Here is a 16,343-nt window from a genome sequence, read left to right as displayed (position 1 = left end):
CAGATATATTAAAACATTTATTTTAAACTTTTTAAAGGGATAAAAATACACAAAAAGGAATTTACGTTGAAAGGACAGGTTTTCTCACTTGTGGGAACACTCACAACTCAGACAACATAGAAAATGGAGGGGAATGAGTTGCAGATGAATGTTTTTTTTTCTTTTTAACTTCTTCAGGTCAGTCTCAAGCTGGTATCATCAAATTATTTATCTTGCCATTTATATTTGTGCATCTAAAATGGTACATTATCTGGATTTAAACACCACTGCACTGGCATAAGTAAAAGTTCATAAATTTTGCAGTGGCTCTGGTTGATTGTTTGAAATCTTGTTGGGGCTTCTGTGGATGTAATTTATAATGTCCTTATATATTTGACATTGCTAAAGCCTTCAGTCATTGTGAGCATGCTTTTTTGAGCTTAATTTACTCAATGAGTGTCCAGCTCCAGTCTTCAATGGCCAGTGTCCTGCCAGATTTATGTCTGTCTCTTCAATACAGCTGATTCAAATGGTCCAACTACTTATCATGTCAGAATGTTCAGCAGAGGCCTGCTAATGAACCATTGTTTGACTCAGACATGTTGAACCAGGGAAAGAACTAAAACACGCAGCATTGCGGCCCTTGAGGACTGACTTTGGACACCACTGATTTACTCTGTGGTCTTTGCATTGTGTTTATAGTGTCTGATTTTTTTTTTTTTTTTGCAATTTAAGCTTGTCTTCTCTAGTGCTTCTCAGTGGTTGTTGTTGCTGATTGAGTCGGCCCTGGCCTATGCTCACCTGGTTGATCGTTAGCAGATCCTTAATTAGCCCAGAAAGCTGTCTGTCTGTCTGTGAGGCTGTGACTTGACATGAACAGCTCAGCTTTGTGTCTTTTCATGACTACCCTTGGTGAAAAGATTGTTTAGTGTTTCAACAACACCTTGTTTTGTCATCCAACTATTCATATTCTGTTACTGGAGGCAGAGAGAAATAATAGTTTATTTCCCATTTCCCCTGAGATTCAAAGGCTTGTTAGGCTTCTTCATTGCTTAGTGCCAGCAATTTTATGGGTGCTGCTCCTTGAACATTTGTTTGGTTATTGGTGATTTTTTTTTTTCTTGAGAAAGCTACAGACGCCATCAGTTGTTGTCAAAACCTATAACTAAATCCTGGTTAAACCTTTTAAGTTTGGTCAGTTTTATCATCATTTTTTCCACCAGTCAAGCTAAGATTTAACAAAGAAGAATTAATGTTTATTTGCTGATTTATAACCTGATTTAGGAAACTTTGCTCTATTTGGTTTAGGGTATAACTATTTTTATTTTTATTTTTTTTTACATTCATAAAGATGTTATAGATTTTCATTGATATAGCCAAAACTGGTCAGTGGGACTGCAGTTCAGGGGACAGTGCTGAACTTGTTCTTTCCCTGTAACCAAGATTCAAATAAATGTTAACCACTCTTGAAATGTGTGAAAGTGTTTGAGTTTTTGGGTATGTTTGGGTATCCAAAATAGGCCTTTGAATGCCCAGACCTAAATGTTAATCCAATTCAAAAACAAAGATTTCGTGGGAGAATATTATTTTAAAAGTCAGGTCTGTTTAATATGGATCAGTCATATTAGAAAAAAAATAAATAAATAAAATTTAACTGTCAGCTTGACACAATATTTTATGCTGTTTCCTTATGCAATCAGCAGTTCTGTTGTATAATATGATGTGTATAATATGATGTATCAACATCTTCCATTCAAAATACACAAAGCTTTCTTATATGACTGTGACGTGGAGAGCTAGGCTACAGTGAAGTTCTTTATCATGACTGAGGAGCAGATAAATCACATTCACAGAAGAAGAAGAGAGATAGGCAGTAAAATCTGACAAGAGGGACTGAGAAAAGGATTTTTGTTTGAAGCAGGAAGGGGGTATTGTTCACCAGCTGCCAGGGCGTGGGCACCCAGGAACAGATTAGCACCAAGGAAACATTATCTCTCCGGCTAGTTTACGAGACCAAGTCTGCTCCGGCCTGACATAGTTTTACCATCTAGGTATTTTGTTCTGAGTGGCTCTTGTCGTCCATGCGAACAAAGTGAGGACTTGTTAGAAAACCCGGAGGGGCAACTCCATGCTCCACTCCCACCTATTCTCCTCCCCTCTGCCCCCCTGACCAACTGTGAGGCTGCTGGAGTTCAAGCCTGGCCACGTGTTGGTCATTACACTCCCACAATGACCTCGTTGAGCTCAACATTTAGAGTCCCATAAAAAACATTATTGTCCGACTCCTGGGATCATTTGTCCACCACCACAAAGACTGAGCGAAAACCAAAATGTTAACCCCTCCCGGGGTTTTGTGGAGGCGCATTTTTCAGATTCTGCCCCTTCTCATCTCTGTCCAACCGCCCTTTTGAGACCACATTGCACCCACGCTGACGTAGTTCCCCAGTGGTGCCCACAGGGTGCTCCTACAGCAGCACTCTCAGATGTGAAGATGGCTGCATGTTAAAAATTCTTTTGTACCCTTATGTGCATGCAGACAAGCAAACAAACAATAATATCCTTTCTGTGCAGCATACGTCACCCTTTCTGCTTTTTTCTCCACTTTAATTTCATCAACTTTATGTCATAAATGTTCCTGTTTGTCATCTAGCAGACTGTCCTTCAATCTAGCTTCCCCTTTTCACATGCATTACTTTAGACCCATAACAGCTAAAAGTCTCTAATGGTCATTTAGTCTCTAAATATGTCCATCCCACATCAGCAGGGTTCATGTACCTTCTCAGTGAATGGGCAAGGTCGTGCCAGCCTATTAACCATATTAAAAACCAACCCATTATGATAATTGGGTAGGTCTAATGCATGTACAGGTTGCTTAGCGCCCACATATTAACTCTGATAGATGACTCAGTGATTAGCATTGAAAGGTACATTGTACTACAGCGCTGCAGCCTGCCCCTATGCTCCCTGTCCTCTGATCCCTTTTTTCAGTGTAACGACCTCTGCTGTGGACTTTTTTAGTCAGTTGTACAGAACCAAATGTTCGATTCAGGAACTCAGTGACACAACCTTGGATTGAACATGCATTAACTGGAAAGATAATGACTGAGGCGTAGCTTTAAAAATGGGTAATAAGTTTTGTTCAAATGGAGTCAGTCTATACACGAGACGACAATAGTCAAATGTGATGAGAATTAAAAAGATTTACAATTTTATTCTTGTATTGTCTTCCATGTGTTTCTTCCTGCTTCGCAAACAGCATAGTGGGTCTGGTTGTCTATGTTACGATGAAGATCCATTTAAAATTAGATGGTTTTCTGAAAGAAACATTTGATGTATATGTTGCTAAATACAATTAAAGGAATCACAACCCAAATCTTTTGAAGTGAACGAAAGGGACAAATTTTGACAATTGTAAAGAGACAAATGTGAAAGGGAGAGAGAGAAAAGAGGAAAGGCTTGGTATGGAGAGTAAAGAATGACACTCAAAATTAAAGACAAACCCAGTGAAAAATTGTTCTCAATGCTTTTCTCTTATTATGGCTACAATTTATCATAAAACTCTTTGTCATTTTTAGGTGTAAAAGGTGCTACAAAGTTCTACTTACTAATTCAGCTCTCTGGGGCCAGTATTTGTTTTATGGAAGCATTCATGCTCCAACAGACTTGATTCAAATCATTAAATCTCTCCATTTTTTTCCTCAACATGTCTGAAACTTCTGCAGATTCAAACAGTTTCAATAGTTTATTGCAATCAATGTAATGTGCCACCGCAGCACCCACAAAGCAGGGACACTGTGTTTATTTATTACATGTTTTTGAGCTCTTTTCAAATTCAGTCTGATTGTCCTGGTTTGATAGTTTACTTCCAGCTGCCACAAGATTTACAACCAAGTATTTCAAGTATTGTCTATGAAATTACTGTAATGCATGAGCATAGCTAGCAATTTAAATACGAAAATATTAGTCTGTTATGACACATTAAATTATCTCTTTATCAAATCCAACTAATTTGACAGCATTTTTGTCATTAATCTAAACGAGCTTCCCAAATGTATCAGCTCAGTAAACAGGTTCACAGAAACATCAAAGCCAACTTTGTCTGTATAATTTGCTTGCAATATGTTGCCTCCACATTAGAAGTTCTACAATGAAACTCTGCAAATCTGTACTCATCTTGAAACCGGGAGCAATAGTTAACATGTTTTTTTATTTGGAGACTCCATATCCCATTTCATTAACCGTCTACCCAGAACCACCAGCACCCACCTAACTCCAGAGCTCTCGCTCCGGCTCTGTGAGCGGCTCTGAATTGATCTTTCAGGGAAGGGAGCACATTCTCCTTACATTCTCTCTTAGAGGACAAACATCAGTCCCGTCTCACCACCCATCCATATTCATGACTCTTTCTAAATACCTGATAGCGGCTTCGCCACAACAGTTTAGCTGGCAAAGCAGTGCAACGAAACTACCACATGTACACAAACACACAAACCATTTTTTTGTAGATGTGTGCATTCATGTGGAATATGCATATGCTTAAACATATACTGTATTTCCACAGCTGTGTGTATCTGCTCTGTTTGCACATAGACACGATCTGTAGCACATCTCCCAGAGGTTTTACCTGAACTCCTGATAGCATCAGCTTGTTGCAGGGCTATCGCTCTCACTTGTCCTCTTTTTCTCTAGGATTTAATTAAAACGTATGACCACAGAATGAAAGGGGAATCCTTAAGTGCTGTATTTACCTTCCACCTGACAGGGCTCTTGCTTATCTGTACTGTTTCTAAACCAAGAGACAAAAATTTCTGAAAGAAAAAAATCCCTCAACATCTCAAGACAGCTGATTTCCTGTTTGAAACCAGTTTGAAAAAATTATAAATGATTATTTATTTAAAGTCCAAAATTAGCCTCTTTATTAAAACATAGGCACAATGCACGTTATATTCACTGGCATATGACACCAGTAGTAAAAAAATCTCTTGCAGTGATTTTTACCCTCTTACCGTTTCTCTTGCTGTTTCCTTGAACACTTGCCCTTGATATGTTTCGTACATATAAAAAAGTTAGTTAAAGCTGTAGACCTTCAAGAGAAGAATACAAGACAGCTAAGTTGAATTTGTTGAAATTACATCCAAAAGACAACTTTACTGTCCTTCTAAACAACGCATGCAAACAGGTAAGTTGTTAAAGGTGAGTAGTCGACAACACGAAGATGTCTACTCGTATATCATTTAAATTCAGTTGAAGCTGAAAAAATGAGCTAACAAAGCCTGACCTTTAACTTGTTTTTTGATTCAATTTGGACAAAACTGCTAAAACTGACGCATTTTAAAGATTTTTTTCCCTTAGTACTTTGGAGACAGTACTACCTGAGGTAAGCATAAAATACTAGGGTTGCAGATTAGAATAGTGACATCGTACTGCTTGTGGGCTCCTAATCGTATCCCTGCATCTGATGCTGTGGCTGAGACTGAAGAAGACAGTAAGGTAGAAGACAGATGAGATATTTGGGAACGCAGAATGGAGAAAGTAAACAACTATTCAAAAGGCAAATTTCAGAATGGTGCATAAAACATACTTATATTCAAATTTGACAATGCAGGTGAGCACTACCAGCATTTATTGTACTTCTGGCACAACAACAAAAATGAAACAGCACCTTCTAAGGAGTTTCTTTTCATTTACTGATACCTAAGTGTTTACACTCACCCTTATTCTTCTTCTTCAGCTCATTACAAAAATTAGAATTGCTGATGCCAGCATGAAAATACAGTTTGCTTCAGTCTGAGGACTAGGTTTGTTTTGTTTCCAGTACAAATAAACTGAGATTAAAATGTGATTCCTCTGTTGTGTGCCTGTGGGGTAAGGAAGAGAGTCTGTACATCTGAAGCTGAGCTGCTGTTCAGAGTGTATATGAAAGGATGAGATAATGCATGAGCTTGTATGTATGAGTGTGACTCTGTGTGTTCGCAGAAAGCAGGTCTGTTCCTTGTAGGGAGTCCAGTTAAGAGACAGTGCAGAGCTGAACTCCATAGATTCAGAAATGAAATTTTTTCTGCCATGAAGGTCATATAAAACTCTTAGCAAACACAACAGAAGCACACTAAAAAACAGAATACATCTACAGATAAAGTGGCTTGCAAAAGACTTTATGAACCTTGAACCTCTCATATATTTTATTATACCCTTATATACTTTCAATTTAATGAAATTCAATGTGATAGACCAAGACATAGCAGCTCAAAGTTGTGAAGGGGTGTAAGAAGCATATATGGTTTTAAATTTTTTATAAGATAAAAATTTGTGTGGTGTGAATATGCATTCAGCCACCACATGTCAATGTTTTATAGAAATGCCTTTCCTTGCCATTGCATCTGCAATTCTTCTGCAGTAGATAACTAGCATCTTTGCACATCTAATGACTGAAAATTCTCCATTGCAAAATAGCTCAAACTAAGACCGAATGGATCTAAACCGTTCTGATGTAGATCTGGCTGCCAGATTTGGAATAATGCCCTATAAATCTCTATTCCAGTCTTAAGTCATGTGCAGCGTCTCAACAGTTTATCTTCCAGGATTTCCCTGCATTTAGTTTCAAGTACTCTTCCCTTCGACTCTGCTTTTTGGTCTCTGCTAAACTGAACATCCCTGTAAGAGGATACTGCACTCACTATGTTTCACAATAGCGTGTTTCCTACATGATGTGTGTGAATCTAGCAGAAGAACTTCTAATGGATTTCTTTCAACAAGCTGAGGATCTCTGCAGCTCCTCTGGAGCTATAGGTGGACCGGACATATTATGATCGGTTTGAAGTTGTGGCATACTCCTGACTATTTAATATTAACTTAACAGAACAGCTGTACTTATATCAAGACTTTATTCTACTATTTGCTTATTATTTAATTTTTATAGTGCGTTATATAGGGGTACTATATTGTAAGGGACTAAATCCATATGCATGTCATATTTGTCTGTGGTCTATCACAAAAACTATCAAAAAGACTTTGTGGATAAAATAGACTTTTTGAAAAAAAAAATTAGAATACATTTGATTGGCACTGTTATGCTTATTATATAGAAAAGTAGAACAATGAATTAAAAGTAAATAAAATGTGTGGATTTTTTAAAAAATGAAGAAAATAAAAAAAGAGGCAGTGAATCTGGCTTTAGCTTTCCTCATTAGTCATGCAGAGCATCTTGGCTCCTCTCCCACACCTCCCAGCTCATCATCGCCTGGGCCATGGCTGCCAGCGCACCCCCACCTCCATGAGCCATCCCTCCTGCCACATTTTCCCAATCCCTCTCTCCCTTCGCTCCCATCCCCTATAATCACACCCGCAATCACAGTCTCTAATTAGGTTAATTAATTTGTATCAGCCCTTGTAGGGACTTGGCTGATGAGGCAGCCATAATAGCGTCAGCAACTCCTTCCCGCAAAAAAAAAAAAGAAAAGGGGGATGAGGTTGGGGGAGTAGACAAAGATCTGATGCAAGACTATAAACCAGGGGGTCACATTTTTATCCCCCGCCCCCCTACCCCTCACACCCCATCACATTTCTCCCCCTGGCTTTGTTATTCAAACGGGGTGACACTGACACCTAAACAGTGATATATAACCCATCATGTCACAATGTGCCGCTCTGACCACTGGAATGAAAACGTTCCGTGTAATAATAATTGAGTTTGGCTCTTTCCAGTAAAACAGTACTTCTCTGCATTTATCACCGCATTGTTCTGCTTGTTTGTTTACACTTCTTCCATGGTGTTTTCAGGAGCGGATAACCGCAAAGTGTGGGGGAGGGAGGGTTTGGGGGGGGGAAGAAAACAAAACTGTATGATAATGATTCTCTTGCCGGTTTGTCTGCGTAAGTAGTCAGAGATGCCGATCGAAGCATCACATTACAATCAGCGGCCCTCGTCGCCCCTCATCAGGCCACTGACGAACAAACTCTGATTAACACAACCATCTGATTACTGCAATCACCCAGGCTAACCACGCACGAGCGCTGTCCCCCTGCCAGCGCACGCACACATTCATCCCAACACCTCGGTGCTATCTGAGCAGATACAAGGCAGACGCGAAACAGCTCTCATCATGCATTGTCACACAATTCCCATTAGAGAAGTGAAGGTTAGAGAAACACACTGAAAACTTTGAGTTGGGGTGGATTAAGGTGCAGAGAATATTACAAAGGAGTGAAAATGGGGCATGACAAACCCGCAGCTTACTGTATAAACCTGTCCTCTTGTGCGTTTTATTTAAATCCCTGATTTCTTTGAAACTCCATAAATACCGGCCCTCGTGTGAAGGAAATGTTGTGATGCATGTTGACGCATGCATAAATATACATACATGCAATCTGAGGCAGACAATGACACAAGGAGGCTGCACGACAAGGACAGATCCGGTAGTTAAAGCGTAATGAACACGTCCCCAAGGCACGAACCTGGCATTCCCCTGAATGATGGACTGACAGTAATGCCGAGGCAGATGGGTGCGCTCCACGCCCCGTTCAACACTACACACACACACACACACACACACACGCACGCACACACACACACACACACACACACACACACACACACACACACACACCAGTGTGTACACACACCCTCCCCCTGGTGCATCCTGGGCCTCTCTCCTGCAGAGAGATACCCCCTGTAGGTCTGATGGGGAGGAGGGAGCGTAGCAGGGGTCCTGTGTGTATAAATGTGAGTGTGTGCACATCTAGAGGTGGGGTGCACAAGTATGAGGCCCCTGTCATGATTTAGGCTCCCATGCAAATTTAATCAATTCGAGTACCTCTCGCCAGCCAGGGCTCATTAGTGGCAATTTAAAAAGGAGGCTCTGTGATCCCCACCTCTTCGCAAGAACCAGACTTTTAACTCGGGCATCCACATGCAAACCCACACAAACATGCTACAATACATATTGATATCCACACACACACACATAAAAAAGGCATGCACATCAGGGGCACTGTCAAGGCCGCAAAGATTTTCCTTCAGACATCTTCCCTCTGGCATGGAGAAAGACACTGCCTCTTCCTTCCCCCCACTCTTCTGTCCCTACTGTCTTTCCACAACTTCAAAAGCCCCATGACACCCAGCTTTAAGTTAAAGAAGAGAAGGGATTCACAGATAAATACTAGCTCTCATCGTCCCTTTGCAGCCCTCCTAACACTAAAATCCCATGCTGCCTCTCTCGTCTCCCCACCTCTCCTTCTTCAGCTCTCAGTAATTGGGGGATCGATTAGCACTGTCCTTAACCATCCTTAACCTCGGATCAGTATGCAGGGCAACTTGGTGGAGGAGCTGGATGGAGGTGCTGCTCTTGTGATTTTCAGAGGAGCAAGTGCAAGGTAAAAAAAATAGTGTTGGAGAACTACATTTGTATATCATTTATGAGTGAGAAATAGAAGCACAACGCATTATCTGTACATAGCCTATAGACGCAGACCAGTTTGTTGAGGTCAGTATGCGTAAAAAAAAAAAAAACTTTAAAAAAGTTCAGCTTTTATTGCAGAAGCTTCAGTTTACCTTACAGATTTCCCATAGGATTTAGATCTGGTAGTTGAGAAGCAGGTTGATTCGTGTTTTGGATTATTAATTAAAGGCCAAATTCAGACTTGCTTTTATTCTTTTTTTTAATCAGAGTAAACCAATTTTTAGCTTCATATGGCATCATCATTTTTTTTTAAGTTTATGATAACATTCTTACAAGGTTCCCAGACGCACAGCTTCACACATCCTCCTCTGTACCCAACAATGGTCCACCTGAAAAAAACCACAGTTGTGTAGTTTAGCAAACTTTACATGTTATGTTTATACTTAAGACCACAGAAAGTACTTGTTCCTGGCATGTCTCTCAGAAAACTGACAGACAGGTATATAGTCTCTGATAGTTACTGAGACTTTGTGACTTGGTGACCCCAATGTGTCACACAGTAAGCCATGGAATTCATGGCTTACTTTTTTTTTTTGCCTCCCTTATCATTCTGCTCCATGTGCACGGTGGCCAGTGGCTAAAAGAAATGGTCCCTCTGTTTTGTGTCATATTTGCCCCCCAGGGAAACAGAAACTTGCAGATTCTTAAGCAGAAGTGCCTCGAATGTAAATAAAGTTCACACTGAGTTCAACTTATTTTGAAAGGGGGTTTTGCTTGTAACAGGTAATTTCTTGAGTTTTTGGTCGGCAGTGAAAAAAAATTTGTTCAAAAAAGGTTGGATTTTCCTCGTTTTTACACTCTTTGGATGTTTTTTCTTATTACGTGTCTTCACCAAGGAGACAACACATTTATTAGCTTCTGTAAGACATTTTGTTTCATTCACATTGTCACCAGCTTTAGTTCAGATACACTGTTCAGTGCACTCTAGAAAATCTGATAGTTGTCTTTATATTCAAACATTTCCAAACTGCAAGCCGTTTACACTTCTTTTTTTTAACTGTAGCGGCACAAGATTGGGCAAACAAAACTAATCTTGGGCTCTGAAGGATACGAACGATGGATCTAAATTTAAGAACCCGTGGCATTTCAACTGAATAATACAATACTAGAAATTAAAAATTTCTTAAAGTGTGAATTTGGACCATTGTATTCTCTAATATCTACATTTGGTGAACAAAGCCTTTTTTGTTCATTACTTCCTCTTAACCAGGCTACTCTTTCCCTTTTCAAAAGTACCAGGGTCAATGTCATACCCTGCAGCAGTGCCGCTAACACCCTGTCCTCCACTTCCAGTTCCCACTCAAAAAAGTGACTATTCGTTAGCAAACCTCACGGGTCATTAACTTTAGAGATGGCATATGAGATGGAAAAATGGCCTGTGCGAGCAGCCAAATGAGTTATGAGGTCTACGACAATAGAAGGAATGCCTGTTTATATCTTTAAAATCAGAAGGTCACCCTCTGCCCACCCCTGAGCTCTGCCACTGCGCCCCGGCGTAAGAGCCCCTTCGGTGGAGGAGGGAATAAAAGGAGAGCTTGAGAAGAGACAGAGGCCTGTCTGTGCTCAGGTCTCATAGTCAGGGACGGGTCCCGGAACTGCGCATACAGTGTTTTGACCCCTGGGCTCCTCTTAACGACCTACACCCCCTCAGCTTACGGACAGTGAGCCCCGGGGTGCTGGTTCACGCACGCTCTCTCAGCATTGTGACGCAGTATCGGAGGGCAGGCTGAGAATGAATGTGATTCACTAACCGATTCAGGATACATCAGGTCTGAAACGAATGATCGATTGCTGGGACATGGAAGTGAAGCTCTCCAGTGTCTATATAATTAGCTTTAAACATTTAAATAACCACTTGCTCGCAGGTTAAAAGATTTGTTTTCAAGCTTTCAATGATTTCAAAGCTGATGGGTTTAATTAAAAATTTAAACAGCTACATGAAGTGGACTGTGGTTCATGCTGAGCTGTTTGTCCGATGCCCTCTCTCCTTCCTTTCCCTTCAGTGTCTCCCTGTTGAAGGTGATGGATGGGCTCTGTTTATGAAGCTGCTGAAACCACAATGAATAGTCAAATCAGCTTCACTGTGATCTGCTGCTGGGAGCTGGATCTTCAGCGTAGTCTCTAATTTCGGCTGAAGAAGGTGCTGAAGCTCATTCCATACGTGTAACCACAAAAAAAATACAGAAATGAAATGTAGTTAGTGAGTGTGTAGTTGTTTTGCTGTATCTGTAATACCTTGAAAAGGTTTATATATATAAGTACACTTTTGGCAGCAGTTGCATGTTTTTGAGGTATCTCTACCAGTTTTGCACATGGAGACACTGAAAGGTTTACCAGTTTGTCTTTGCAAATTAGCTTATGCTCAGTCTGATTAAATAGAGGGCATCTGTATTGTGCATTTTTTATTTCTTGACAAAATTTTTAATGTGGATTTAGATCTAAACTTTTCCTGGATGTTTGGACAATGTATTGAACAGTGCCTCATCAGATGTTAAAAGCTGGGCATACTGGTTTATATTTTAACTCTACTTTACACTTCTCCCTGACACATCTGTTGTGTTTCTTGGTTTGTGTGATGGTGTTTGCTCTCAAAAGCCACATTTCCACACATACCAATGCAGCTTAACTTGATTTTAGGGTTTTCGGTTAGATACTGGTACCAGCTCCATTTATCTACTTGGCCAGGGTTCCAAGCAAGCTGAATTGAAGTGAAAATACAACTTCAGAAAAGTAAAAATCAGTGACTGGCGCCACTGGTTGAGTTATGAAAGTGACTTAATTTCCAGAATCAAACCAATATTTATAAAACTTTCAACAGCAACTGAGCATATCAAGACCTTAATCAAATGGCAGAATGGGCCATTGAAAAGATGCCATTTTTGTGCCAAGTGGCAGATGAAACTCACCAGTGTAGAATCAGAACATGAGAAACAGAAAAAAAAAACTACACCTGGTAAAGGATTTTTTGCACCGTTTTGTTTCCTAACATGCAAGGTGGTGAGAACACCTAAAATACTTCGGTTAGCTTGTTTGGATTTGAACAATCCAGTCCAGGATTCTGATATTTAGATAAAAATATGTAAAGACAACTAAATGAGTCTACAGGGTTAAAATAAATATTTAAGGTGTTTATAAAATGTAAATCACAAAAGTAACATCCTGGCCTCCTCTCTCTATAATTCCCATAGAAAAATAATATTGTTTTTTAGTCAAAGAACACTAATGCCCCCTAGTGGTAACTTAAAATATAATTCCACCATTTAAGCAGCTCATATGATCAGATTGCATCTTTCAAACTCAGCATAGGGCCGCTTCAGAAATCATCCACTTGTTCTCCAAAACTATGGAAACTCACAAGTTTGTAAGCAAAGCCAGCAGTGACTTATCTCGCTGAATTAATTGAATGAGACAAATTAACTTGCATTTAGATTTTTATTTGAAAAAAAAAAAAATCTAAAATATCTGCATAAATATGAACTAAACAGCAATACTCCAACAGTTTGGTGAAAAAGATTATTTCTCTTCTGGATCAGCTGGGCTCAAAGGTCAGTTCAGTACTTTGTAAGCATCCTATCCAAAAACTAACTTGGTCCTCAGTTGTCCTTTCTTAGCGTTTCCTCTTGGACTCAAACTTGTAAATGGCTGCTCTGTCAGGTGTCTCCTTTTTCACCTTCACTTTCTTGTTTTTATCCTGGAGCCAAAGTAAACAAAATATAGAAGAATAAATATGTTGACAATAAGGATACTGGTGTTCAAGTGTTTAGCACTACTCACATGTAGGTCTTTACGGGACTGGATTTTCTGGCTGATGACAAACATTTTCTTCTCTCTGTCAATCCTCTGAGAGAGGATTTTATACTGATGCTTCCTCTGCTTGGCCAGTTTCTACAGGTGAAGGAAAGAAGAGCGATTTTTACCTCACTGGGCTCAACAAAAAAAAAAAAAAAAATTAACAACCAAAACGCTGAAGATAGTACTCTTTACTGACAAGGAGTTGTCGGTCAATAACACATGTGACTGAATTTTTAGCCAAAAAAAATAAATAAATAAATAAAACAAAAAACTGAGCAATCAACACTGTAAAAACTAACCTTAATAATATTTGGTTTCACAGCTCCTTTGATGCTTTTGGTCTCCAGTGTTTGCAGAGTTGGTCTGTTGTACACTCGATCCACCAGCTTTGGATCAGTACCGAGGTGGCTGGCCAGGTTAAATGTTTCCACTGAGGGCACAAAAATGAAAGTTAAAATTAATCTTGCATAAACAATTCTGCAGAACTGTTTGTTCTACACAACCCAAGTGAGCAGTAATCATTTTCCAAGCAATCACTATTCAAATCTTTATCTATTAAGCCTAGGTACTTACCTTCCTTTTTGGAATCAACAAAAAAAGTGTGCTTGTTCTTCTGTTTGTTCTCTGCATCCAGAAGATGAAGCTCTCCTTTCAGTCTCTCTATTTTCTGAAAAAGAAAAAAACACTATCATCAGGTATATGATGATATATATGAAGATGTGCATGTATTCTATATAATCCTTCAGTAACTTGTCAACTGGACCTTCTGAATTTCAACAAAATTAAAAGGTATTTAGCTTTTACAATACTCATAAGGTGACAGGTGTGCCTGTTTCCTATGCACTTTTTTTCTTCCACTCAACTTTTCAGTAATACACTTGGATCCAGCACAAGCAATGACTTGTGACTTACTCTTCCTGTGGAGTGCATCAAAGACTACCTACATAACTAGTGTAAAGTCAGAGATGTTTGTCATAATTGTGTAGCTCATATCTTGGCTATAACATTTGTGTATTATAAATATATTTATTAGTCTTATGTATTTTTTATTATCTGATGGATTGAATTTATTTAGTAAATGTATGTCATAAATTAATATACTTTATTAATACCAGAAGGGAACTCTCACTATAAACTACATAGAATACCAGTTTTATTATTAATACTTTTACATAATTACAGTACCTTTACAATACTATTTCATTTTCTTGCGGTACAACAGTACTACTCTTTGTGGAAATAAACAAAGACCTGGCACCAGCTGACATACCTTTGCCTCTGCAACCCGTTTCATCTCCACATATCTCATGTCCTGCGTCCTCATCACTTTCTTCTGCTCTTCCGTCACCTCCTCCTCAGTTTTCTTCAGCACATGAACTCCATCCTGTCAGTATGACAGAACGCAGCACATAGCTACCCTGTCAGATCCAGATATCGAGCAATCTGTATAAAATAGTCAAAATTATGATGAACTACTTCTAACCTCCAGTTTAGAGCTGATCATTTTGAAGTAAAACTCATCTGGGTTTTTCTCCAGAGCTTTCTTTCGCAGAGCAGCGAGAGTGTTTTGTTTCTTGTGATAATCGCTATAACAACATCAAACAACACAATGATAAAGAAGTTTTGCATTAGGTTTAACCATAAAAAGGAATAAAACAGAACTTACTCTGCTCGTAGTTTGTAGTCTTTCTTCTTCTCCAACAAACCCATAGTTCTCCTAAAACCAGGCTGGTTGGAAAAATTGAAACCATAAATACGAGTTTATTATTACCAGTAATACGTCTTGAAACGAAAACACAACCACACATTCTTGAATTTGAGTATAAACGCTTGGCTAACCCAAGAGAACGTCTAAATGTTTACCTGAGATCTCTCATGGTGGTTCCTCTGTCGGGACTTCAGCGCTTTTCTAAATGAAGACATCTTTAGTTAGTGTCCACAGACCTAAGACCTCCTAAAAACCGTCAAAAATGGATAAATGTTGTTTCTTTAGCGAACAAACACAGAAAGCTAACTGCTACACCGGCTCTGTTGCTTCCTGTGAGCACGTGGGTTCCTGTCTGTCTCACGGCGTGTTTCTCATTTCCTAACCACAGATTCGCTACTATATAGCAAAACTTTACAAAAGAGAAACTTAACGGATCATGACATTTCAGATAAATGTTATTGTTTTATTTTATTACTTACTTAAATAAAAGACAATACAGAACAATAAATGTATATATATATATATTTTTTTTTTTTTTCCTTTAGTCAAATTGCTGTGGTATTCTTTTGTGGGTACTGCAGATGAGTATAACAACACTAGAGGGAGCTGTTGCATAGAACATTGAAGTTTTAGACGCGGCGCTTTCTAATGCCTGAGTAATTTATAGCAGTGGCAACTGTTATTTGATGTATAGCCTTTAATTTTTGTAGTCACCGTCTTATAATCAAGAGTCACTATTTAAGAGTAAGTATAGTGTTGAAGTATGTGTTACATCCTTTACCTATGTCCATGTTTTAAATTTTCTTGTACACAAGTCTGTTATTTAAATAAGCTCCTAAATCCTAATAGATGTCTGCCCCTTTTCCTGCTGGTCTTGGTAAAGACTTTTCACACTTCAGAAACCAACTGCAAATCACCAGTTGTTTTTCTTTTTTTTTCTTTCTTTTTTGTTTGTTTGCTTTATAATAGATTAGAATGCTGATATTTTATTTTCTATCAACCCATTTTAGAAACTCTTGATTTTTTGTTCCAGATAAGCAAAAAAATCTGGAAATAAGCAACTAAGCTATTATTATGGGCCCCAAAGTCCATGAGGGGCCTCCCATCAATGCTTGAATCTTAACACAGACAATAGATTTAATATTTTCTTTTTTTTTTTTATTATTGAGAATTAAAATACTTTTTAATGTGGTTTAATATTTATATATTTTTTTATAGATAATTGAAAAGATTGACAAATGGTTTAGAAACATTAACTCCAATTAAATTTTTGATTAAGGCCTCAAAGCATTAAACTGTCTATGCCATGTTCTATCCTGTGAAATTGTGTTCTCTGAGTGATTAGTGTAAGTTTTCCTTCACATATGACATTTTGCATTTAGGCTCAAAATATCAGTGTAATCTCATGT

General features: G+C 38.8%; 1 protein-coding gene across 1 annotated transcript; it reads right to left on the bottom strand.

Annotated features, from left to right (window-relative positions):
• Nucleotides 1–12,847: 12,847 nt before the first annotated feature.
• utp11 (UTP11 small subunit processome component) lies at nucleotides 12,848–15,303 on the bottom strand. Its single transcript, XM_014978347.2, has 8 exons — nucleotides 15,090–15,303; nucleotides 14,893–14,954; nucleotides 14,710–14,812; nucleotides 14,497–14,610; nucleotides 13,800–13,893; nucleotides 13,526–13,656; nucleotides 13,209–13,319; nucleotides 12,848–13,125 (listed from the first exon to the last, which is right to left on the bottom strand). Exons 1-8 carry the CDS (start codon nucleotides 15,147–15,149, stop codon nucleotides 13,042–13,044), a joined length of 759 nt encoding a protein of 252 aa, XP_014833833.1. The 5' UTR covers nucleotides 15,150–15,303; the 3' UTR covers nucleotides 12,848–13,041.
• Nucleotides 15,304–16,343: the final 1,040 nt, after the last annotated feature.

This window comes from Poecilia mexicana, unplaced genomic scaffold (assembly GCF_051168715.1).
Source record: "Poecilia mexicana isolate PSO_F unplaced genomic scaffold, ASM5116871v1 scaffold_16, whole genome shotgun sequence".
NCBI lineage: Eukaryota > Metazoa > Chordata > Actinopteri > Cyprinodontiformes > Poeciliidae > Poecilia > Poecilia mexicana.
Note: the sequence above shows the minus strand (reverse complement) of the source record. Positions and strands in the feature narration are given on the sequence as shown.